Source organism: Heterodontus francisci, chromosome 7, assembly GCF_036365525.1.
Source record: "Heterodontus francisci isolate sHetFra1 chromosome 7, sHetFra1.hap1, whole genome shotgun sequence".
NCBI lineage: Eukaryota > Metazoa > Chordata > Chondrichthyes > Heterodontiformes > Heterodontidae > Heterodontus > Heterodontus francisci.
The window spans coordinates 49179858-49207281 of record NC_090377.1 but is presented as its reverse complement, the minus strand read 5'-3'; the positions used below and the strand labels follow the sequence as shown (position 1 = coordinate 49207281).

Here is a 27424-nt window from a genome sequence, read left to right as displayed (position 1 = left end):
ACCCGGGTCGCTGGAGCTGTGAGGCTGCAGTGCTAACCACTGCATGACTGTGCTGCCCCAGGTGGAGCCTGTTTCAGGTGGAGCCCGTCCCATCGGAACAGCTCCCTCCTTCCCCAGTACTGGTGCCAATGTCCCACGAAATCGAACCCATTTCTCCCACACCAATCGTAGAGCCATGCATTTACCTCTTTAATCTTATTGACCCTTTGTCAATTTGCCCTTGGCTCAGGTAGAAATCCGGAGATTATAACCTTTTTGGTTGTGCTTTTTAATTTAGCCCCTAGCTGCTCATATTCCCTCAGCAGAACCTCTAACCTCACTCTACCTATTTTGTTGGTACCTACATGGACCACGACAACTGGATCTGTCCCCTCCCACTCCAAGTTCCTCTGCAGCCCAGATGAGATATCCCGAACCCTGGCACCAGGTAGGCAACAGAGCCTTCAGGACTCTCGATCCTGGCCACAGAGAACAGTGTCTCTGCCCCTAACTATACTATCCATCCTTCCCCAATACTGGTGCCTATGTCCCACGAATTCGAACCCATTTCTCCCACACCAATCTTTGAGCCACGCATTTACCTCTTTAATCTTATTGACCTTTGCCAATTTGCTTGTGGCTCAGGTAGTAATCTGGAGATTATTACCTTTTTGGTTCTGCTTTTTAATTTAGCCCCTAGCAATTTCTCTTTTCTCCCCCCACTTGAATGGCTCCCTGTACCACGGTGCTGTGGTCAGTTTGCGCATCCTCCCTACAGTCCCTGCTCTCGTCCACACAGGGAGCAAGAATCTCGAACCTGTTGGACAAGGTCAATGGCTGAGGCTCCTGCAGCACAACCTCCTGGATCCCTCTACTTGCCTCACTCATAGTCACACCCTCCTGTCCCTGACCACTAGCCGAATTCAAGGTAGTTAAAGCGAGCTCGCCACTGGTATCAGACCCACCGGCCGTCCATGTCTCCGTTATAAAGACGTCTGCAAACGCGACATGAAATCGTGTGACATTGATCACAAGTCGTGGGAGTCAGTTGCCAGCATTCGCCAGAGCTGGCGGGCAGCCATAAAGACAGGGCTAAATTGTGGCGAGTCGAAGAGACTTAGTAGTTGGCAGGAAAAAAGACAGAGGCGCAAGGGGAGAGCCAACTGTGCAACAGCCCCAACAAACAAATTTCTCTGCAGCACCTGTGGAAGAGCCTGTCACTCCAGAATTGGCCTTTATAGCCACTCCAGGCGCTGCTTCACAAACCACTGACCACCTCCAGGCGCGTATCCATTGTCTCTCGAGATAAGGAGGCCCAAAAGAATCTAATGGGTGTGACTGCCTTCCGAAACATAGCGTCCAGGTAACTCTCCTCCTCCCTGATGTGTCGCAGCGTCCAAAGCTCAGACTCTAGCTTATCAACTCTGAGCTGGAGTTCCTCGAGCAGCCAACATTTGCTACAGATGTGTTCACCAAGAACCACAATGGGGTCCACCAGCTCCCACATCATGCAGGTACAATACATCGCCTGGCCCTGAATCTCTATTTTATATAATTAGATTTTAATTTGTTATTGTAATTTCTGACTGGTCTTTAGTTTTTTTTAAACCGCTTTAGTCTTTAGTTTATATACTTATAAATTAATCAAGTCTTACTCTATGTTGATTCAATTAAATTAAATTAAAAACTTACCTGAAACTGACCCCAGTTGCTCTCTGTTTCCCTGCTCTCGCTGTTCAATCTGATGTCAGTCTGATGTCACTTTTCAATTTTTTTTTCTCTGCTCCTTGGGCTCCTCTCCTCTCTGCCTCTCTCCCGCACAAACCTTCGGTCCTGCTGCTCCTCGGGCTCCTCTCCTCTCTGCCTCTCTCCCGCACAAACCTCCGGTCCTGCTGCTCCTCGGGCTCCTCTCCTCTCTGCCTCTCTCCCGCACAAACCTCCGGTCCTGCTGCTCCTCGGGATCCGCTCCTCTCTGCCTCTCTCCCGCACAAACCTTCGGTCCTGCTGCTCCTCTCCTCTCTGCCTCTCTCCCACACAAACCTCCGGTCCTGCTGCTCCTCGGGATCCGCTCATCTCTGCCTCTCCCTTTGATGCCCTTACCTAAAAGGGTGGGTATTTTGAAAGGGAAGGTGTAGGGTGATGAATCCTAGAATCATAGAATGTGATTTTGAAAGTAAATGGGATACCAACTGAGGAATGGGAAAAATAATAATGCATTAAGTAACAGAACATTCTAAACAAAAACTGCTTACATGCTGAAAAAACAAAAAAAAACACATCAAAAAGAAACCAAGATCAATCACTGTCGATGGACAGACATGAGAGAGCATTGGGAAATCTACAAGCAGAAACAATTTCACTTTTATGCCCCTCAATCGCTGAACAGTCTCTGGGTTACAGCCATGCAACACTTAGAATGACAGAAATCACAGAGTGACACTTAATGAGATATACTCAGGCTGAAGGTAAACACCTTACAAATGATAGGCAAAATATTGGGTTGTTCAGATCTCAGAGCAGTAAAATCAAGGGTATAACTGCATCACAACAAGTGAAAATAAAAAGATTTCTTAAAATCGTGAAAGGGAATGTGAAAATCAATATACACAAATTTTCAACACAAAACTCTAATAACATAACAGGTGTTCATCACACCTTTTCCTTACATCTCCGCCATGGTGTACCAACTACATTAAAGGTATTACTAAAATGAGAAAAGAAACAAAAAGTTTGCAGTCTTAAATAAAAGCCTAACAAAATGTATTTTCAGTAAAAAAAGAGTTATTGTACTTCAAAGGCAACTTTTGTTCAATTTTGCATCACCAGTTTATATGTTATCCTTCTCAACATTACCACTAACTGCGAGCACCAGAATTTTAGAAACCCATGCTTTAGGCCCATCATCCACCAAGGCTTCTCTAATGTCCCACAGCTCAAGAGTCACACTTTCTTTTGGGCCTCCTTATCTCGAGAGACAATGGATACGCACCTGGAGGTGGTCAGTGGTTTGTGAAGCAGCGCCTGGAGTGGCTATAAAGGCCAATTCTAGAGTGACAGGCTCTTCCACAGGTGCTGCAGAAAAATTTGTTTGTCGGGGCTGTTGCACAGTTGGCTCTCCCCTTGCGCCTCTGTCTTTTTTCCTGCCAACTACCAAGTCTCTTCAACTCGCCACATTTTAGCCCTGTCTTTATGGCTGCCTGCCAGCTCTGGCGAACGCTGGCAACTGACTCCCACGACTTGTGATCAATATCACAGGATTTCATGTCGCGTTTGCAGACGTCTTTAAAGCGGAGACATGGACGGCCGGTGGGTCTGATACCAGTGGCGAGCTCACTGTACAATGTGTCTTTGGGGATCCTGCCATCTTCCATGCGGCTCACATGGCCAAGCCATCTCAAGCGCCGCTGACTCAGTAGTGTGTACAAGCTGGGGATGTTGGCCACCTTGAGGACTTCTGTGTTGGAGATACGGTCCTGCCACCTGATGCCAAGTATTCTCCGGAGGCAGCTAAGATGGAATGAATTGAGACGTCGCTCTTGGCTGACATATGTTGTCCAGGCCTCGCTGCCATAGAGCAAGGTACTGAGGACACAGGCCTGATACACTCGGACTTTTGTGTTCCGTGTCGGTGCGCCATTTTCCCACACTCTCTTGGCCAGTCTGGACATAGCAGTGGAAGCCTTACCCATGCGCTTGTTGATTTCTGCATCTAGAAACAGGTTACTGGTGATAGTTGAGCCTAGGTAGGTGAACTCTTGAACCACTTCCAGAGCGTGGTCACCAATATTGATGGATGGAGCATTTCTGACGTCCTGCCCCATGATGATCGTTTTCTTGAGGCTGATGGTTAGGCCAAATTCATTGCAGGCAGCCGCAAACCTGTCGATGAGACTCTGCAGGCACTCTTCAGTGTGAGATGTTAAAGCAGCATTGTCAGCAAAGAGGAGTTCCCTGATGAGGACTTTCCATACTTTGGACTTCGCTCTTAGACGGGCAAGGTTGAACAACCTGCCCCCTGATCTTGTGTGGAGGAAATTCCTTCTTCAGAGGACCTGAACGCATGTGAAAGCAGCAGGGAGAAGAAAATCCCAAAAAGTGTGGGTGCGAGAACACAGCCCTGTTTCACGCCACTCAGGATAGGAAAGGGCTCTGATGAGGAGCCACCATGTTGAATTGTGCCTTTCATATTGTCATGGAATGAGGTGATGATACTTAGTAGCTTTGGTGGGCATCCAATCTTTTCTAGTAGTCTGAAGAGACCACGTCTGCTGACGAGGTCAAAGGCTTTGGTGAGATCAATGAAAGCAATGTAGAGGGGCATCTGTTGTTCACGGCATTTCTCCTGTATCTGACGAAGGGAGAACAGCATGTCAACGGTCGATCTCTCTGCACGAAAGCCACACTGTGCCTCAGGGTAGACGCGCTCGGCCAGCTTCTGGAGCCTGTTCAGAGCAACTCGAGCAAAGACTTTCCCCACTATGCTGAGCAGGGAGATTCCACGGTAGTTGTTGCAGTCACCGCGGTCACCTTTGTTTTTATAGAGGGTGATGATATTGGCATCGCGCATGTCCTGGGGTACTGCTCCCTCGTCCCAGCACAGGCATAGCAGTTCATGTAGTGCTGAGAGTACAGCAGGCTTGGCACTCTTGATTATTTCAGGGGTAATGCTGTCCTTCCCAGGGGCTTTTCCGCTGGCTAGAGAATCAATGGCATCACTGAGTTCTGATTTGGTTGGCTGTATGTCCAGCTCATCCATGACTGGTAGAGGCTGGGCTGCATTGAGGGCAGTCTCAGTGACAGCATTCTCCCTGGAGTACAGTTCTAGGTAGTGCTCAACCCAGCGGTCCATTTGTTTGTGTTGGTCAGTGATTATGTCCCCTGATTTAGATTTGAGGGGGGTGATCTTCTTGATGGTTGGCCCAAGAGCTCTCTTCATGCCATCATACATTCCTCTGATGTTTCCGGTGTCTGAGGCCAGCTGAATATGACTGCATAGGTGTTGCCAGTAGTCGTTTGCGCAGCGCCTGGCTGTTCTTTGTGCAGTGCTTCTGGCTGCTTTAAGTGCTGCGGATGTTAAATCGCTGGGGGCTTTCTTGTAGTTCAACAGTGCAATGCGCTTAGCGGCTATGACAGGTTCCAGCTCTTCATTATGAGATTGAAACCAGTCTGTATTTCTCTTCGCACTTTTGCCGTAGGTGGTCAAAGCTGACTCATAGATGGCGTCTCTGATGTGGACCCACTTGGTCTCAGCATCCCCTGTGGGAGTGTTTTGAAGGGCTGTTACAAGTGAATTTAGAAATTTTTGTAACAGCTGTGGGTGAGAAATTCTGCTCGTGTTGATGCGTGGGTGGCCCTTCTGCTTGGAATGATGCAACTTCTTTGGTTTGAGTCTAACCTTGCTGCACACCAGGGAGTGGTCGGTGTCGCAGTCCGCACTGTGGAAGCTGCGTGTGATTTGAACACTGTTTAAGGCGGCTTGCCTTGTGACAATGAGGTCTAGCTGGTGCTAACTACGCGATCTTGGGTGCCTCCATGAAACCTGGTGACAGGGTTTAGTGTGAAAGAACGAGTTGGTGATGCAGAGGTTATGATAGGTACACAACTCAAGCAGTCTCTGCCCGTTCTCATTCATCCTTCCAACACCATAGCGCCCAAGGCAGGAGGGCCATGAGTCATGGTCGGCCCCAACCCTGGCATTAAAGTCCCCCAGCAGGAATAGGTGTTCGGTGTTGGGGATGCTGCTAATGATGTTATGGAGTTGCTCGTAGAACTGGTCTTTAGCTTCAGGTGGGGAGCAGAGTGTTGGAGAATAGATGCTGAGTAGGTGTACTGGACCAGAGGTGGTGAGCAGTCGGATGGACAGTATGCGTTCCGAGCCATTTGAGGGAGGCTCTATCATGCTGAGCAAGGAGTTTCTGATGGCGAAGCCCACTCCATGCTGTCTTGGTTCTTCAGGATCCCTGCCCTGCCAGAAGGTGTAGTCTTGCTCTGCTAGAGATCCACTCGCTGCTGTTCAAACTTCAGTCCGTTAACACCTTATCTGTACTAATGCTTTGTCTTTCAACATACCATTAACATATTGTTTGCCTTTGCTCCATGACCTGTTGCTCAGCTATGTGGCCTTGTCCAATCTACACCTTCTCCTTTGTTATCTCTTGCCCCACCCCCGGCTCACCTGCTTATAACCTTTGACATTTCTAATATTTGCTAGTTCCGAAGAAGGGTCACTGACCCAAAACGTTAACTCTGCTTCTCGTTCCACAGACCTGCTGCCAGACCTGCTGAGTGGTTCCAGCATTTCTTATTTTTATTTTATATTATATATTATATAAAATATTAAACTACCTTGCATAAGCTGGATAATGAATGGTTAGGATTTGGAATGCACTGCCTGACGGGGTGGTGGATACAGATTCAATAGTAAATTTCAAAAGGGAATTGGATAAATACTTGAAAAGAAAAAAAAAACTTGCAGGAATCTGGGGAAGAGCCAGGAGTGGGACCAACCAGATTGCTCCTTGAAAGAGCCGGTGCAGACTCGATGGGCCGAATGGCCTCCTTCTGTGTTGTACAATTCCATGATTCTATGCTAGTCCCACTTTAAACTTTGGGACACAGCCAGACAGAACACACTTGATCCAATGTTGGAAAGATTCAGCAGGTCAGGCAGCATCTGTGGAGAGAAAAACAGAGTATTTCCAGCATTTTCGGTTTTTGTTTCAGATTTCCAGCATGCGCAATATTTTGCTCTTCTATAACCCACTTGATGGCCGGTGTATTATGAGGACTGGTCCACTTAATAAACGCGATGGTAGCCACTGTTCTAACACGATTTGAATCTTGGACAGTTTACCAGAGCAGCGTTAGCAATAAGTTCCATGAACTGAGGCGCTATGGAGGGTGAACCCAAAGTCCCGCACTCTAAATTGATGTTCTCCATGAAATGTTGGTAACGTTGGCAGCATCTAAACTGTGTATGATTATATCTAACAGATATAAAACATAGATTTCACCTTCACAAATCCTTGAAACTATTACGAGTAGAATGATACGGTATAAAATTTATTGAAATATCATAACTCTAATTGTCATAATAACTAATAGATAATGTGAATCATAAAAGAAACTCGATTTAACTCCTTTAATATTATTAAAGGCATAAACAAATTACAATTCCACTGCATATTACCGAGATATCTATAAGTATTGATAAGCACAAATAATTGAGTTTGCCCTGCACAGGGTTCCTCCTCCTATTATTATTCATTGTCGGTGAGTAAAGGATAATGAGAAGTCGACAAATCACTCAACACTTGTGGCGGAGTCTCCACAACAGCGGCCAAAACACAGGATCATCCTGCGATTCAGACAGAGCCTGGCCAGGAGTCTTCATCATTTTAGCGGCTTTCGCAAAAGGTCGGACATCATCAGCGTTCAATCTCATTTCAAAGGACTCTCCGGCTAAAAGCAGGGAGGGCGAGGAAAGTTCGGGGTTTCACAAGTCTTTTTAAGTTGGAAAGTTATATAAGCACTTTCAGATTTGCGATTGTTAAGTACTTCAGCTTTCCTTTAAGCGTACGAATTGTGACTTTGCGGTATCTCGGTTAAGTCTGGAAATGTCACATCTCGTGTCATGCACTTATTAGGCGAAATGATGGAACTGCGATCGGCGGCGGCAGGTTACTGAATGCTCGTGTGAGAAAGGGTTTTCTGTTTATATCAAAGCTCAGCGTCCGGAGGGGTTCTTTTTCCATGTAGTGGTAAGGTCAGAGTTAGATTAGTTACTGACAAATCAGAACGAAAAAGAAATTGCCATTTTAATTGACAAGATTTATGAACTCCATGTAATTTGTTACCACTCTGTACAGAGCGGCAGGAGTACAGCTTCTGGGACGTGCCCACACTATGAGGATCCTTCTGATTTTAATTTATCTGGACACCATCGTAACGGTAAGTAAACTGTTAAATTCGCATTTTAGGTGGACGTTTTACTCGAGTGTTTAGATGAATTCATTTTCATGCCCAGAAGTTAAAAAGTCAGAATATTTGATATATTTTATTTCAATACCGAGGCCATTTTGCACATTTCCACAGATAAGATGTTTCATCTCGTCAGGTCCAGTGAGCACGAGGGTTAGGTTCTGATAAGCTTCAATTATTTGCCCTTTTGGAGCAAAGACCAACAACTCGATGTCAATAATTAGTCTGTCTGCTAGGTTCAAGAGGGCTATTTTGATCATCTTAATTCACTGTCCGAAGTATTCTCGGAAAATGCTAACTTAAGTGTAGCAAAACCTGTGTTAACGAAAGAAAACTATTATCCACGGCCACAAAAACTATGTAGAGATGTGTAATGCCTTGCGATCGTGTTATACTCTTTTGTTTTAAACTGATTCATTCCAACTGTTGCTGTGATCCAAGCCGCTTCTATTTACTTCGTTCATAATGAACCCACACCCAGCTCACTGGACTCTGATGCAGAGAGCTAATACGCAAGGAGCTCGCATGAAACTTTAAACAGGGATGCGGGGGGGAGGGGGTCAGTTTGTCCGTTCCAACCACTTTATTTACTTTATTATAGATTTCTAAGTTTATATAAAATAGCCGAGAAAGAGCAACCCCAGACGCAGACATACCTGGATAACTATAATCGAAAGAATGTGGAGAAATAAGAACCTTGCAATGTCAATATTTAAAACAAAATCGAGAGAATGAAAAATTGCCTTTACACCTGGTTAACTTTCTGCAGCACGAAGTGTCTTGACCAAAGAATTAGTGAATGATATATAGTATTATTGATATATTTCTTCAGGTGAAAACCAACCCACCAGAATGTGATCTACTGAATATCCTCAGAAAAGAGAAAGAACATTGCTTCGAGATGTTGTCAAACGCTAAAGTCGATTCTGAAATGCAAAAGTTTGAAGCAGGTAAGACTGCGGGCATAGAATGGAGCAGCTAATATACATTACGGTAATTGGATAAAATATTTGATCAAGGATGCGATTTACAACGTACAGTTCTCATGAAATCTTTTTCATTTTTCCAAAAATATCATCTTCCAAAATATCCGGAACAAAGCTTTCTAAACCCAGTGATGCTGCGTTCAAGTGCACTGGAACCCAATACCAAATGAACATAGTGCGACAGTGAACTCAAGTTCTGTTAAAGTTGAATTAAAGTATGAAGTTAGGGTTCTGGGATAATAACATACAATACATAATGCATTTGTATGAAATTCCTCTCACTGCTATTTTAGCTTAGGCACTAACCCATTTATTTAAACCTATTAACACCTCCATTCCAAATGCATGTGTTAAGGATTCATATGCCAGTATCCCATGAGGTAACTTCAGCCTTTACTCATATAATAAAAACAAGAAATGCTGGAACCACTCAGCAGGTCTGGCAGCATCTGTGGAAAGAGAAGCAGAGTTAACGTTTCGGGGAGGGTCACTGACCCGAAACGTTAACTCTGCTTCTCTTTCCACAGATGCTGCCAGACCTGCTGAGTGGTTCCAGCATTTCTTGTTTTTATTTCAGATTTCCAGCATCTGCAGTATTTTGCTTTTATTTCAGCCTTTACGAGTTTACCACCAACACAAACATAAACAGAGTGCCTTGCAAAACCCCTCAGCTTATGGTTCATATCTCAAAACCATTTGTGGTTTTGAATAAAGGTACAGATTGAAGCAAGTAACATACATGCTGTGCAGAAAACATCTTCAATTTTCAAAGGAACAGTAATTCGAAGATGAAAAATATTGTCCTAAAGTATGAACAGGACTTCATGAGAATTACACTTGCTGTCAATCTTAGTATGACTTATCTCCCAAACAGCTTCATAATTCATCCCCTATATAATTAATAATAAATTTTAAAATGCCAGTTATCATCAGGCATGTTTAAATGTCACATTAAGAAGATATTAACGCATGACTGAGTGGCAATGTGTTATGCTGCATGTCAGAATTCAGAAGAAAAAACAGGAAATTCAGAATTATTTAATTAGCAGTAGATTCTGCAGACTTGTCAAATACTTTGTCAGCTATCTTCTTACTTTTCATTTCAATAATGAAATGATTTGCTTTAATAAAGTTATTTGACATAAACATTTACAAAAGGGTTTCCCAGATTTCTATTTTTTTTTTTATATGAGGGATGATTATACGTCCATTATTTATGTTACTATTATTTCAGCTATTATATGTTCCTGCTTGACTTAGTTGGTGGCAATCCGGTGTCTAGGTCAGAGGTTTGAGGTTTGGTTAAATAATATAGGCTGACACTTTAGTATAGCAGTAAGTTAGTGTTGCATTGTTGAAGGCAACTCTCCTTCAGATTAGATATTAAACTGAATCCTAGCTAGCTGGACATTGGAACTAACGGCTCAGTGTTGGAAGCACTACTAATTTAGATCAACGGCTTGATTCTGAAATTCATTACAAACTGGTTACATTTGTAAATTATATTAAATTAGGAGATGCAGTGGAATTGAAAGACGCAGCTCAGAAACTGCAGAAGGAGCTAAACAAAATATGTTAGTGGGCCAAATAAAGGCAATGAAACATGATTCAGGTAAATGTAAAGTATCGCATATGGGAAGACAAAATTGGCAGTAGCTATACTTCATGAATGGTTTTGAAATAGCTAAGGATGAAGTTGAAAGACTTCTAATTCACTCAAAATTCAACATATTCAGTCAATTTAGAGCAGCAAGCAAAAAATAAATGCATTAAATTGTGTTTTTAACATACTAAAATATCCCAAGGTTCACAAGGATATTATCAAACAAAATTCGATACCAAGCTACATAAGGCAAAATTATGACAGGCAACCATGGTCAAAGAGGTTTGATGTTGAACTACAAAATATGGAATACAAGTTAGAGGAAGTTGCGATCAAACTGCACATGTCAGAGGTCTGAGTTATCAGGGAAGACTAGAGTGACTTGGAATATTCAGCCTAGAAAGGAGGCATTTGAGTGGTTATCTTATAGAGGTACACAAGTTAGTAAATGGTATGGAAAAAGGATTAAACTGGAATACTGCTTGAAATTATACTATAGGAATAGGATAAGAGAGACACAGGTTCAATCTAATAAAAAGCAACTTTAGGATAGATATCAGAAGATTCTTCTTACACAGAGACTGCTCAACACTTGGAATAGGCTTCCGGACAGAATAGTGGAGGAAAACATCCTGGAATCATTTAAGGAACAACTAAATGTAGCAATAGGAGAGTGTAGGGTTGTTCTAAATTGATAAATTAAACTGTACCAAATGGATTTCCTCTTCCATAAGCAGCTTTTGATCTTGTGATCCCATGCTACTATTGAGGAAGGAAAGGGATTAAATAATTCCTGATCTCCGTGCCAAAATCGTCCTTCACCACTACTAGCAAGAAAAAACAAGTTGAGTCAGTCATTGCTGTTAGTGGGATAGTGCTGGCACATTGTGTGGATATTGTTGCCCGTTTGACAACATAATGGTTACTGGACTTCAAAAGTGGCTCATTAATGAAGTGTATTGAGATTTTCTGATGACATGATAAAGCAGATTTTTTAAAGGCAAAGTTTTTATTTAATTTTTCAAATGTTAACTCCTATACTTGTACAGTCTAATAAATGTTTTTTGATACGTCATTGTAAGCTTTCAAAAAAAGTGTAAAAAAAGTGACCTGATACAGATATGCTAACAGAATGGGCAGACAAGTGGCAGATGGAATTTAATACAGACAAGTGTGAGGTGATGCATTTTGGCAGAAGGGATAGGGTAAGGCAATGTAGACTTAATGGCATAGTTATAAAGAGTGTGCAAGAACAGAGGGACATGGGGGTGCATGCGTATCAATCTTTGAAGGTGGTAGGACATATCTAGAGAGTGGTTCGCAAAGCATATAGGATCTTGGGCTTCATAAATAGAAGCATAGAGTACAAAAGCAGGGATGTTATGCCGAACCTTTATAAATCTTTGGTTAAGCCCCAACTAGAGTACTGCATCCAGTTCTAATCACCACACTTTATGAAGGATGCGAGGGTCCTTGAGAGGGTGCAAAGAATATTTCTCAGAAAGGTTCCAGGGATGGGGAATTTTAGTTACGAGGTTTGATTGGAAAAGCTGGGATTGTTCTCCTTGAAGCAAAGGAGATTGAGGGATAGAGGTTTAGATAAGTTAAACAAGGAAAAACTGTTCCCATTAACTGATGGTACAAAGGCTAGGAGGCACAGATTGAAGATTTTGGGCAAGAGAAGCAGGGGTCCTGTGAGGAAAAACTTTTTTACGTAGCAAGTGGTAATGACCTGGAAGTCGCTGTCCACAAGGGTGGTGAAACCAGAAACAATCAATGATTTGAAAAGGAAATTGGATGGGCACTTGAAGGGAATAAACTTGCAGAGTCATGGGGATCGAGCGGGGGAATGGGACTGGCTGTGTCACTCTGGGGAGAGCCAGCATGGACTCGATGGGCAGAATGGCCTCCTTCTGTGCCATAAATGACTCTATGGCTTTATGACAAGCCGGAACAAACCAACAAAAATACCATCCACAATGAAAACCAATTTCAAAATGTTTTAAGTATTCCATTAATGCACTTTGGACTTCCAAGCAGCAGATCTTCTCAATAACATCCTCTCTAAATAAAAAGTACGCATTATAATTTGTACTCTTAGTATCTTTTGCTCCTACTTTTTGAAATCTGAAATCTGTAGCATTTCCAACAACCATCTGTTCTTGATTCAGACCCCAACTTCTTTCCAAGATTCTGATATATGTATGAGGGATCATTCTAAATGCAGTGGAACATTTATATGTTCTAATCCATTTTTCAAAGTAAAGTTGATCTTAAAATAGATTTCATTGAGACAAACTACAGCAAAAGAATTGGAACTACTATAATGATCAGTTTAGCAAGAATTTAATTTTAAGTGGGCCACACTATGTATGAAGATACTGAATATAATGACAAGAGGTTATAGTATTTGAAGTACATGTTTCCCCTTGTATATGTAATATGCCAATAATTTTAAACTATACAGCTAAACATTGAGTTTGAGATCCAAAGTACAATGTCACAGGCTGGTAATACGTAGGTTCAATATGCGCAAGAACCAACCTGAAACTAGGCATCTTTGCATCAGGAAAGAAAAATCATATGAGCAGCCTTTATCTAATTACACCTCCACACCGCATAACTGAGTGCATCATTATCTGTATGCAATGAGCAGCTACCCAATGCACCTTCCAAGCCATTGAGGGAGGAGAAAGATGGAGGAAAGGAAGCCACATTCTATCAAAAAATTAAACTGAACATATACATGCACTGTTGTAGATCAATATTTAAACAAACACAAAAGTCACATTTGTAAAATGTTTAATTGAAACAATCTTATAGTCCTGTTAAAGTGTGAACAGGCAGTATGATAAGTTGTTGTTGCCATCTAGTGGTTTCTAGATAATGCCTGAGGTATCAAAAGCCATGACAAGTACTGATAGCAGAAAAGAAAATGTGTGAAGTAAATACTAGGACTGAGTTTGATATACAATAGGTAAACCATAAAGTTTGACATCATATTCTTGTGACTGGTAGAAACTGAACACTGTAGATAGCATCTTGCTATAGTATACAGTCAAAACACTTAACCAAATGTGCAACTAAATAGTTGCCATCGCACAACAAAGTGAATTTTATTGTGACAATTTTGTGCTGTTTACGGAGATGTGTGTTGGGAGAAGAGATAGTTATATGCTTAGTTTATGAATAAGTCTGGTTTTGTAACATATAAATAAATCCACAAGTCAGTTTTATAAGCTTGTCTAATGAACATGATACAAGTTCTTTTTCATCATTCAGTTTACTATATTTTTAAATATTTGGTTGCTTTCTAAAACAAAATACATATTTTCTTTAAGTTTCTTTCAGTTTGTTGAGATTATTTTGGTGGAAAAGTGTATGTCAGGATTGTCAACTTTATAATCTAGATTTTTCACTGGTTTCACAGCACCCAGATTAATATTGTATATTCTAAAATAATTTTTGAAACAAGAGAATGAGTTAAATCAGGCAGTGTGAGCTGCACCTAACTGGAGCTGGTGGTATTTTTCTATGTAAGGTAAGCTATTAAGGTAAAATCATAGTTCTGAATGGGATGTTACTACACTTCTTTGAGGAATTCTTTCAACTCATTTTCATCCTTTTCCTCTCAACTAAAGCTGCAGACATATTGAGGCCTGGTTCCACAGTTGTCAGTGACCCTAGAGCAGGATGTTCAAGCTTTTATTTCCACGGCTTGCCATGACACCTTAGGGGCTTCAGAGTGGTCAATATTTTCCACAATTGCATGGCCCCAGCATATCTCTGACAGGCCAGGTATTCCGCCTGCCACAAGACCATGATCTCGAATGATTCTCCAGTATTAAGGTCATTTGCATTTTTAGGTGACTCACTAGGCAAGATGCCCTCAGTGGGGCAAAGATTGATTGTGACAAGCCTCAGAGGCCTGAACAACATTGTGCTGCTGGCTGAAGAAAAATTATTTTTCAAATTCTGGCAAAATGCACCATTGTCTGTGCAATTGATTGCATAGGTTATCTGGCTCTTTAAATATTCCCTCCATTGCCTATAGCAATGCTGAAAGCCAAGATACACAGGCTTTTGCAACCATCATGCTAAGATACGAATAACAGGAAATATAAAATTTGCAGCAAATATAACACACTACCCATAAGCTGGATGGAAGGGGGGTGGGGGGGGGGGCTGAGCAGGAAAGCCATGGAGCAGTTGTAGTCAGTTGGAGTTATGCCTGGGAGCTGTTGTAACTCCAGCAGAGAATCTAAGCTATCAAGTTTAGATCATCTTTCCATTAATCCTTTCCATACATCTCAACTTGTTGATACTAACAAATCTTGATTTAGGACTTATCCACAAATGGGGTAACTGCACTAAAAACAGTTCCTTACAAAGCTCCAGGCATAGAAAAATTTATACTGATTTCACATTAGCCACCAGCAGCACTCACCCCCATTCAGAAACTTCTGTATAGGCCCCTCCCTGAAACTATGTACTTCATAAACAAGTTTCTATCTAGGTTGCTAACAATAGCTTAACTAGAAATAACAGATTTGAAAGTATAATAAAGGGAGTCACTGAGTGCACACAGAGGGTGATTGATTAATTGAAGTTTTACAACTGGCAACACTAGTTTCTATTGATCTTTGAAGCACTGAATCATACAAACTAAACAATGGAGGATTTTCACTCAGAAATTCAGTATAAATGAGTTGTGGTGTTGTTATAAGAATATCATTCCATTCAGTTACCTAATACTAATAAGAAAAAAAAACTTGCATTTATATAGCACCTTTCACAACCACCAGGACATCTCAAAGTGCTTTACAGCCAATCCAGCTCTTTTAAATTGTAGTCACTGTTGTAATGCAGGAAACACAGCAGCCAGTATGCACACAGCAGGAATGTATAATGACTGGATAAATTTTTTTGTGATGTCGATTGTGGTATAAATATTGGTCAGTACACCAGGGATAACTGCCCTGCTGTTCTTCAAAATAGTGCAATGGGATCTTTTACATTCACCCAAGCAAGCAGATGGGGGCTTGGTTTAGTATCTCATCCAAAAGATGGCACTTCTGACAGTGTAGCATTCCCTCAGTACTGCACTGGACTGTAAACCTTGATTTTTGTGCTCAAGCTCTGGAGTGGGACTTGCGCCTGGAACCTTGTGATTCAGATGTAAGAGTGCTACCAGCTGAGCCACGGCTGACACTGTATATACTGTTTCAACTAATACTGTAGTTGAATTGTATATCCTCCATTCATTAATTCCACTTTGTTTCTTAAATATATTTAAAAATAAATTCAATTTCAAGTTGACCTTATTTTGTGAACCTTAGAAATGCTTGGATACATTACACAAGATAATACAAAATATATTCACAGTACCAATAAATTATTATTCAAACTCTACTGACAAAAAACACCTTCTAATGTTTTCAGCTTAAACAATCTGAATACAATTCATGGCAATTTGTCTTCCAGGCATCTATTTACAGTAGGTGAGTAAAGTAAGAATTTCACTTATGTCCAAGTGTGGTTTGAAGGGGAAGAATGTTCAAAGAAACTAGGTAACCAAAATGAACATCATGACAGAGTAGGAATGAAATATTTATCACCTCTTAAAATATTGGATTTTTTCCAGGAAAAACACATGCAAGATTGAAAAAAGAGAGACAATACATGACTTTGTTACCCTTCCTCTTATGGAAAGTCCCAGTGGCTCAGTGGCAAAGTACTCCACATTTTCCTCCTAAGTTCCAAATAATGAGATCTGTTCAACTTGTTTATATACCCTCACTGACCAAACGTTCACGTTCATTACTCACCTGACAAAACCTGTAATCTTCTTTATTCTCTTGAATATAAAGGGAAACAATCATCCAACAAGGAAATAGTAAAACAACTCCATTTATCAAGCATGAACTAGTCAAAGTGAAATCTGCATCAAGTAGGGAAAAGAAAAACTCTCTCAGAAATGTCTCAAACTACTTTACGTATTTACTTTGCAGTGTAGTGACTGCAGTGACTGTGTTGGGTAAGTATTTACAGCAGCCATTTTACAGATAACAAAATCCCACAAAAGCAATGAGGTGAATGGCCGGTTCATCTGTTGAAGGAGCTATGTTGGCCAGGACACTAGGAGAATTGTTTTTCCATGGGAAGGAAATAAATATCACAATGTATTATATCTTTTTGAAAATCCAGAGAAATTAAGGAAAGCACTGTACAAATTACTGAAGTAATACAAATTTAAAGAAAAATCCCCCAAAATTGAAAACTACAGAGGTTAAAAGCAAGTTCCCAAGGGGGTAAAATGAATTGATTTAAAGAACCATAAAATTATCTTGTACATATTTTGAAATTCTGATACCTATCACTGATGTAGTACCAAAATCAACAGTGAAAAATTCCACAGAAGATGGGGGGAATGTAAAAGATTGCTAGGAATATTTTTTTAAACCGTGCATGAAGTATTTGGACTGTTTTCTGTGTGTTTCAGTTTGCACTCAAACACCATATAATACCATAAATCTAGATTAAATGGTATAAATAAAGTTTTATTAGAAGGAGAAATGGTTGTTTGGAATGTTTTCAGTTCTTTAGAATAATACATTTAAGAATACATTTATAATGAGCAGAAACAGTACAATTATTAAATATGAGAGCTTATCATTCCTCCAACAATGATGGTTTAAAATCATGTCATGTATGAGAAGCTGGGTAAAAGGCATTTTTTCTAAACATTTTCTAAACATTTTTTTTCTCTGCTTCTGTTTTAATTGCAATAGGCTGTGATGGAATGTGGGATAACTTGACATGCTGGCCCTCCTCATCACTGGGAAAAACTGTTGCTGTATCATGCCCCAAGGTGATCTATGTTCTGACTCGTAAGGAAGGTAAATAAAACAATGACAATCAAGGAATTTGATTAATTTTGTATTCTGCTGATTTTTTGCTACAGTTATCACAAATAGAAATTTTACCCACAAACTGCTGCATTAAAAGCCCACTTTATTTTCAAATATTCCTCTGGAAAATGTCTATTCTTTACAATTAAAGCCTTTCATAGGGTGCATTGACATCAAACTTCAGTAGTGTACCTCATTTTTACATACCACTCTTTACTGATTGTCTCCAATAACCATTATCTGTTAAGTTATCCATGATGACTCAATTATAGACATGCAAGAAAAGCTACTATCATTAGGAACCAACTGTGCCTCTAAAACCAACTAATCAAGTTATCAGAACCTTTACCAACTTGCTAAAACAGTCATATTGTTTCCACACTTAACCAACTCTATACATCTAATTAATTATAAGATAAATAAATAGAAGCAAAATAATCCACAACAAAATCTTACACTAACTCACTCACACTGCCCATGAGTGTTAGAAATCTGTTCAATGAATATTCCCCAGAGGCCTACTGGGGGAAAAATGGATTACGCTGGACAACAGGTGCGGGAATGTGCAGTTAACCTGCTGCTGATTGTAACGACGCAGGTCGCATGCAAATCTTGCAAATTTAAATGATCGTGGTATGCAGCCTAGCATTAAGCATGCTGCTGCGTGGCTGCACTCCTCAGCAGGGGGACCAAGTTTGTGCGAGGCTGGCAGCAGTTAAAGTCAGCCTACACCTCTTAAAGGCAAAGTACATTCTGGCTACAGCAGGTTCTGGAAATGATGAGACTCCGAGTGGAAAGATGAATGGAAATGGCACAACTGGCCAAATAGTGGGCCCAATGTTCTCCAATGCACCACTCGTGGCCTTGGTGCAGGAGTTGGACCAGAGGAGAGAGGTGCTCAATCCACAGGGGACCAGGAGGTCCTCCAGACAGACACTAAAAAGGCAATGGGAGTAGGTAGCCATCGAGGTCAATGCCAGCAGTCTAGCCCCAAGGACATCGATGCAGTGGCGCAAATAGTTCAATGACCTTGCAAGCGTGGTCAAGGTCAGTAGATGCATCTTCAAATGCCATATCCTTACAAATGAACCACTAGATCACACACTGCTCCATTCACCACCTCCCTCACTTCACTCATGCACCAAAAATCTCTTTCAAGTATGACTCACACCTCACATTCATAGTTTCACCTTACCCTCACACACTTAGCACTGCTGCAAGCCTCACAGCCACATCTCATAGCTTGCACACACTGTCAGCTATTCAACCATGACAGTCACATCATCCAAACACATTGTACCACACTCACTGACACACTTTCCTCTCTCTTGCACAACGAGGTGGAGCATAACCGGAGGCAGCAGCACTGTCAGGGGGAACAGGCATGGCTGCATGCCCTCACCCCCATGGAGGAGACATCATTGGATGTGGTGGGGCTGAAACCATCAAAGATGACGGTATGTTTCAACTAATCCACCTTCTCACATTCCACTTCCCCATATCCCACAATCCCTTCTGAGTTATAAGCTGCAGATGGTGTAAGCATGTATCTCTTGCTTTCTCCCGGTTCCTCACCCCAACCTTTGGCTTTTTATGAACTCGTCAAGCACTGCTGCAGGAGCATTAAGTGTAAGAGGAGCAAGATACTGATGAAGAAGAAACACTGTCACTCAATCTCACATCTGCAGCCACCAGCTCAGATACTAGCACTGCACCTTCTCTAGAGGGTTCTCGAGAGGGAGGATCATGCACATGGTAAGTGGCCTGCAGCCAAGATATGCAGAAAGGATCACATTGGTGCCAGCTCCTCAGAGGGTGAAGTCACACATCAGTTCTGCTGCAGAGGACTCAGATGAAGATGATGGGCATGCACACAGAAATGTTTGGTGCATTGGTAGGCCTACCAGAAAGCCTGATGTCACTGTCAAGGAGCATGGAGGAGTCTGGCTCCAACTTGACATTGGGCCTTGTGCAGAGCTTGGAGCCGATCCTTTCCAGCGTGGAAGTGGTAAGAAAATCCATGAAGCCGCTTGCAGACCTGACCATGATGCAGCATCTAATGGCCGATATCTCAGCTTCCTTGGCAGCACAAGCAGAAGCCTCCCAAGATCTGAGTGAAAGCTGCAATGGAAACTCAAACTGAGGTCATGAAATCTCAGCTTATTGCTATGCAAGCCCAGCTTGGTGCCATGCATGCAGCCTCATGGCTGTGGATACCAGTGCTCAAAGGGGCTTTCAGGGTCTTACAGTAGTCCAGGAATCTGTGCTCCGGCAAATTACTCGGATTGCTGAGGCGCTGCCCCAGACGAGTGGGTGTGGCTTTGTGGAGGATGAACCTGTTGTCTTTTCTCAAGTTGACAGCATTCATCCTTCCAGAATTACCACTCCACCAGTCCTCTTCCCTTCCGCCTGCACCTCCTCTTCCTTCTCTTCCTCCGGCGAACTGGGAGATATTACAGATGTCGCCTGCTTCAGCTTGGAAGCATCCTGACATGAAGAAATTTAGAGCCATGGTGCCCTTCACAGCCACTAGCAGTGGTGTCCCTGCCTTGCTCTAAAGTTGCAAGTCTGGTTTCAAGAGGTGGCAAAGTCCTGTGAGCATCTCCTTTGTAAAGTGCAGACAATGCACATATTGTTCCTGACTTAGGTTGAGGTGAGAGAAATGCTCCCTGAAGACTAGATGGACAAGGCCTCCTGCTGACAGCCTTCTTCCACTCCTCCTCCTCTCTCTGCGAGCAGTTTGTCCTCTTCTTTGCTATATCTGCTCCATCTCCCTCATATGCTGCAGCCCAAAGGGGTTGTTAACCATAGAACCCATGACTGGGAGTAAGTGGTCTAATCAGAATCTTTGAAATCAAAACCAAGGCATTCTCCACATGCAGCACCACTCCCTGTTGACTTTACCAACTTTAAACTACTCTGCAAAGCACCAAGTACTTTGCAAACTCAGAGACAATCAGCAACTAACCTGAGAGTGGTTGATGATCTCTTTGAATAGCACTGGTGGTGATCCTTCCTGCTGCTGAACACATGTTCAGCTGTGGGTGTTTAAAAGCAGGCACTAGTTGGAGCGATGAGGTTGAAAATGGCTGAAATTGAGTTAGTGTTGCACACTGATTGAAAGCACAATCTGCCGACTCTCTATACTTCCGGTGTGCAGTCCTAACACTAGTGCTAATGCCCTCACCAAGATGGCGTTTAGCAGGGCTGCACTGGAACTGTGTGCTTGCAGCAAGGATGTCATTTTGGGGCCAAAACGGCATCCATAGCACCAAAACTATGGTCTCTATGGAGCTCAAATTTGTGGTCACTGTCTCTTAGGGATCTGAACTTGATCTTTTCTCCTTTCCTGAAGCTTCCTTCCTACATGCATAAAAATTCAGATGCTTGCTCATACATAACCTCAGCGTCCAACAACATCATTGCCCCTGCAATCTGATCCTTAAATTACACAATTAAGCTAAAGACCTTCTTCACATGAGATGGTGTATTACCGGGGAGATAGAGAAGTCTTAGCTGATATTGTGTTTTAGTCTAGCTTGAATCTTTGCAAACTTCAAAATGAACACCTAACAGCATTTAATTTATTTTAATCTTCTGTTCAAGAAAAAAAATTAATGCATGACTGCAAGTCCAGCTGACAGGGAAATTCAAGTTAGAAGCTTTGCAGTCTCGAATACAAAAAAAATTCTGAGTTACTTAAACAAATAACACAGATTAGATCCTTGTCCAATATTTTACTACGTGTTCAGCTATCACCTTCAAATACAAAAGAAAACAACAGATCACGATGGATTTAAACAAAATCCAACTCAACTTTCAAATAAATCACAAAATAAGATTGTCTTCTACCTAAATAGCAATATCCATGTATCATAAATAAAGGGTAGGGAGTGGTTTCTTTCTAACTCATGTCTTACTGATGCATTCCTTTTTCATTCTCTGTATCCTTCTTGGAAATTGTGGCCAAACTGTTTTTCTTTACAATGCAGCTGAAGTAAAATGTGATCAATTTAGGGTCATGCCTTCTGAAAGTCCTTTTCTTCCTACTGAATTAATATTTATTTCTAAAACAAAGATTATTTTATTTGTTTGACACAATGCCAAGGAATAAATTTAGTTATCAAGAGCACACATTGCTGTGACACACATGACGTTTCAGGGCAAACCCATATTTATCTATTTTTTATTTTATTTTTTTATTTTTAACTAGAGATACAGCGCTGACACAGGCCCTTCAGCCCACCGAGTCTGTGACGACCAAGAACCACCCATTTTATACTAACCCTGCAGTAATCCCATATTCCCTACCACCTACCTACACTAGGGGCAATTTACAATGGCCAATTTACCTATCAACCTGCAAGTCTTTGGCGGTGGGAGGAAACCGGAGCACCCGACGAAAACCCACGCGGTCACAGGGAGAACTTGCAAACTCCGCACAGGCAGTACCCAGAATTGAACCTGGGTCCCTGGAGCTGTGAGGCTGCAATGGTCAACCTTTTAATACTTTTCTGCAGTCCTAAACTTCTAAGATATTATAACATCAATGATTTGTCTTGAGTTACATCTAGCACCAAGCCTCCAAATATATTTGTGCAACACATTTATTATTATTCATAATAATAAGACAATGAATGAATCTGGTCCCAAATTTCAGCACACGTCTGCTGTATGTCTGGTGAAACTGCAGTGGAAGGCAAGAAAATAGGTTGGGACCTTCTGCTGGTTTCCTGCACCCACTTCATGGGGGAAAATTTATCCACTTCTAATGGCAGTACACAGCCTAAGTTGATTGTCCGGGGCAGGTGGTGCCATGGGCTGCTACTTATGTGGCCTGTTTGGCATTCTTGATTGATATCAATGATGAACACCATGCAGGCTACATGGATAGTGGCTGTGGCACTGCCTGCCCCCAGGGAATTGACGTAAGTCTGCATCGTGCCATGTGAACAAATTTCTCCGCAATGTTTCCATGTAGCCTTGTTTGGGCAATCCCTCCAAATTATAAACTGATCACCCATATCAATATCATGGCCAGGGGGATGGAGGGGACAACCAGACGGGGAGTAACCTCAGCCCTGAACAGGCAGAAGAACAGTCAGGTGAAAGATGGTGTACCATATGCAGCATGGGTGCACATGGGCCCATCTGTGAGTCCAGACATGCGTCATGCGTTGGACTCTTGAAGAAAATGTGAGTACTGTTTTAATTTCATGGCCACTTTATAAAGGAAGCTTACAATGACAGTTTTCATTTGGTGGGGAGTCCAGCCACTGGATGGTCAGCCTGCGCTGCTGATTTCTGCCTCTCAATAACATCATGCTGCACCGGCAGTGCTGTTGCTGTAAGGGTAGCCATTACCGCCAGGGGGCCCCTCCATGGGTCATGCAGGGAGCCTGCTGGGAGATTGCCAGGTTTCACAGGTGATCTCCCCATGTGGTGGTGGGCCCTCCTGACATGGGCAAAATGCCCATGGGGGCAGGAAAAGGTCCTTAATTAGGCACTTATAGGCTCACTTGGCTATCTTGTGGGTGGTTGCACCACCAAGGTTCCCGCCACTGTAAGTATGCCCTGGCAACGGGAATACATTGAACTTCCCTCCCGACCCCTTCCCCCACCATATTACCATACTGCCAGCCCGCTCACCTCCCAGCCCGTCTCCAATGAGCTGGAAAATTCAGGTCACTGCATCTAACCAGAGGAAATCTGACACAAAAGCAAAATACTGCAGATTCTGGCAATCTGAAACAAAAACAGAAAGTGCTGGAAATAATCAGCAGGTCAGGCAGCATCTGTGGAGTTAGAAACAGAGTTAACATTTCAGGTCGTGTGACATTTCTTCAGAACTAGCAAAAGTTAGAAATGTAATAGGTTTTGAGCAAGTGAAAGTGAGAAGGGGGAAGGATCGCAAGTTTCAAAAACTCAAGGGTACCAACACCCCTCTGGATCCTTCTTCCTCTTTACTGCCCTCTGACCCCACCCCTTCCTCCAATCCCACTTCTTGCCGTGTATTCATGACACCCTCAACCTTCCCCTCTCTGACCCTGAACAATCTGTCCTCAGCTTCATCCCCTTACGCCCTCGCCTAAATGAATTTCGAGTTCGGCAAGACGCTGAGCTCTTCTTCCATTGCTTTTGCCTCTGTGGCCACTTCCTCTCACCCCACTTGCTGCAAGGACTCGATTCCATTCTCATGTTTCTCTGTCTCCATTGCATCTGTATGGATGATGCAACCTTCTATACTAACGCTTCCAATATGTCTTCCTATTTCCTCAACTGAGGACTCCCCACCATCGTGTTTGACAGGGCCTTCAACTGTCTCTGAACTATTCACGCACTTCTGCTCTCACCCCTTTCCCTCCCTTCCAGAACCATGATAGGGTTACCCTTGTCCTTCTACCCCATCAGCTTCCGTATTCAACAGACCATCCTCTGCCATTTTCGCCACCTCCAGCGTGATGCCACCACCAAACACAACTTCGCCTCCCCTCCCTTTTCAGCATTCCAAAGGGAATGTTCCCTCCACAACACCCTGGTCCACTCATCAGTCACCCCCAACACCTCCTCCATTTCCTATGGCACCTTTCCATACAATCGCAGGAGATGCAACACCTGTCCTTTTACCTCCTCCCTTCACACCATCCAGGGCCCCAAACACTCCTAAATTTTTTCTTATACTTCTTTCAATTTAGTATACTGTATTCGCTGCTCACACTGTAGTCTCCTCTACTCTGAGGAGACCAAACGCAGACTGGGTGACTGCTTTGCAGAACACCTCCATTCAGTCCACAAGCACCACCCTGATCTTCCTATCCCTTGTCACTTCAATTTTCCACCTTGCTGCCACTCTGACCTTTCTCTCCTTGGCCTCCTACAGTGTTCCAATGAAGCGCCACGTAATCTTGAGGAACAGCAGCTCATCTTTCGACTGGGCACTTTACAGCCTTCTGGACTCAACATTGAGTTCAATAATTTTAGATCATAATCTCTGCTTCCATTTTGTTTTTTTCTTTTTTCATGTTTTTTTTGCTGCTTCATTTTTTTCCCCCCACCTCCAATTTCTTTCTTAATCCCTTTACTTTGTGTTTGGACAGCTGCTATCCTGTCATTTACACTTCATCCAGCCAAATCTTTTGTTTCTTCACTTGTCCCATTATTACCCTCTTTGACTCTGTACCATGAAACCATTTGTCATTTAATCTTTCCTGCCCTCCACCCTAGCATTGACCTTCCCTTTTGTTCTTCTTCCCCCCTCCTCCCTTCACTTGCTCAAAACCTATTACATTTCTAACTTTTGCCAGTTCTGATGAAAGGTCAAAGACTTGAAACATTAACTCTGTTTCTCTCTCCACAGATGCTGCCAGACCTCATGTTTCTCCATTACCAGCATTTTCTGTTGTTGTTGGAGAGGAAATCTGATGATTGATTAATATAAACACCAATTTCTCAGCAATTCCAGATAAGAACATTCCAATTGAATTGTTAAATTAATCAAACAACAACCTATATTTATATAGCGCCTTTAACGTAATGAACTATCCCAAGGTACTTTTCAGGAGCATTTTAAAACAAATGCGAGCCACAAAAGGAGATATTAGGTCAGATGACCAAAAGCTTGCTTAAAGAGGTAGGTTTTAAGGAGTGTCTTAAAGAAGGAAAGTGAGGTGGAGAGGCAGAGAGGTGTAGGGAGGGTATTCTAAAGCTTGGGGTCTAGGCAATAGTACAGAAATTAAAATCAGAGATGTAGAGGTCAGAATTAGAGAAGCACAGATATTTTGGAGGGTGTGGGACTGGAGGAGATTACAGAGATTAGGAGGGGCGAGGACACAGAGGCATTTAAAATCAAGGCATTGCTTGATGGGGTGCCAATCTGTCTTTTCAGTCTCATTTCTAATTCATGGTTGGTTGGAGACCCTCATCTCAATCTGTGAATGACTGCTGCTTCTCTCCCTGACAAGCTCCTCAAGGCTGGTCATATTTACTCCATTACTTGATGCTGCAGTTTCTCTCCTGAGCTATGCCCTGGACTATGCACTGGAATTTGTGATGCAATGGTAATTTTTGCCAGATCAGGAATTCCTACGCTTGGCACATAGGAAGGAGTCTGGTCCTGGAGCAGAGCTATAACAGGATCAGTAGCAAGTGGCAAATTGGCAAATCTCTGAATGAGGAAGAGGGAATGAAGTCCTCTGTGAAAGAAAGGACAGCCAAATACACACAATAATTGTTCTAAACTGCAGTTTTTATGAGCATAATGGAGGTTGGGACCACTGTCATTTGAGTGGCACCTTTTCTATCAAACCTACTTGTCTATTTGGCAGAAATTCCACTTTTTTGAGGATTAGAGTTACTGGAAGGAATATCATTGCTTGCCTATAGTCATAGAGACAAGTAGCAATTCACAAAGATGATAATGAACTTAAAAACTAGGCAGGAAAGCTTCATCATCTGGAAGTCTCAATGTATTAGAAAAATATATTTTATAAAGAACATACATTTTTATAATAATTCCAACAGGTGCTGAAAATTTTAGAGGATGAAGTATGTTCATTCATTCACTTGAGATTGTCCTAAAAAGTTCAGGTTAGCTCTTATTTTAGGGATGATTGGGAACTCTCATCAACTTTGTAATTTTCAAATAAAAATATTCAATGATAAATTGAAAAGTCTACTTGCAGTTTGAATGATGCTGCAGAAAAATAGGTAAACAGCACGACAAATGAACATGAATATGGATTCAACACTTTACTGTTCATAAAAACCATGCTTTTTAAAATGTTTTCCCCTCTTCGAAGTCATCATTGCCTCATCAATAAAGATGAGGTCTCTGCCAAAGTCTATCTGTATTTACTATGGCAGGTTATTCAATAGTATTCCAGAATGAATTGCCAATGACTTTTTCCCTCCTCTTACTCCTAGCTTCTATTCAATTGTGCTGTCTGATAGATGAAAGACTAGGGGGCAGATTTTCAACTTACTGTCCATGATGCAAAACGGATGTTGCAGATAGACTGCCAGTTATAGACATTCCCCGATTTTCATTTCTATTGATTTCAATTTGAATTGGTCAGTGTTATGCCCAGACAGTAAGTTGAAAATTCAGCCCTAGAAATTCATTTTGTGGGGAAACAATGGGTCCTCTGAAACAGTCGCCTGATCAAAGGACAAATTTCAAGTCTTTAATTTTTTTAAAAGTGCTATTAGAAAGAAGCAGCTGGCATTTATATAGTGCCTTTCAAGGCCTCATGATGAACCAAATTGTTTATAATCAAAGTGCTTTGTTTTTGAAGTGTAGTCACTGTTGTAATGTGGGAAATATGAGAGCCAATTTGTGCACAACAAAGTTGCACAAACTTTGTTGAAAGATAAATGTTGGCCACAGCACAAGGAGAATTGTTCTGCTCTTCTTCTGATAGTGTTGTGGAATCTTTCTATCTACCTCATAGGGCAGATGGGTCCTCAGTTTAATATCTAATCTGAAAGGTATCACTTCCAGTGCACAATTGCCTCAGTACTGCACTTAAATACCAGCCTATTAAGCTATGTGCTCAAATTTCTAGAGCAGGACTTGAAACCACAAACTGCTGATTCAGAGGCAAAAGTGTAACTAATGTGTCAAGACACCTAAGAACTTTAGTATAATTTGCTAGGTTTTCTGTGGAGATTTAGGGAACCAACTAGAACACCACTAGAATGGTGAGTGCACCTTTTCCCCAATAACATTGCACAGATTTTCACCTAGTTTCCTGGGTTAGTTCACTGAAGTAAATATTTTACATTTCCTGGGAGGATCGCAACTTGTGAAGGAACTTGCCTAATTGAAGAGTGTGAAATCTTGCAGGCATGCAACTTTTAAAAGGTAACAGCTCAACTTTAAATGGATGAAGTCAGCTAATGGCAAACAGCCACATATGGAGGCTAATATTCAAGAAACTTTATAAACAGCTCTTCCTTTTTATTTC

General features: G+C 42.0%; 1 protein-coding gene across 2 annotated transcripts in view; it reads left to right on the top strand.

Annotated features, from left to right (window-relative positions):
- Positions 1 to 7310: 7310 nt before the first annotated feature.
- The window catches only part of sctr (secretin receptor), a 40643-nt gene continuing 20529 nt past the window's right edge, over positions 7311 to 27424 (top strand). The window contains exons 1-4 of one of the 2 annotated variants that reach the window (XM_068035131.1): positions 7311 to 7395; positions 7848 to 7929; positions 8792 to 8909; positions 17340 to 17447. In XM_068035131.1, the coding sequence (XP_067891232.1) occupies positions 7885 to 7929; positions 8792 to 8909; positions 17340 to 17447 (271 nt within the window). In that variant the 5' untranslated portion in view covers positions 7311 to 7395; positions 7848 to 7884. Of the gene's footprint in view, positions 7740 to 7847; positions 7930 to 8791; positions 8910 to 17339; positions 17448 to 27424 lie in introns of both variants that reach the window. The other variant, XM_068035132.1, reaches the window with a different exon arrangement.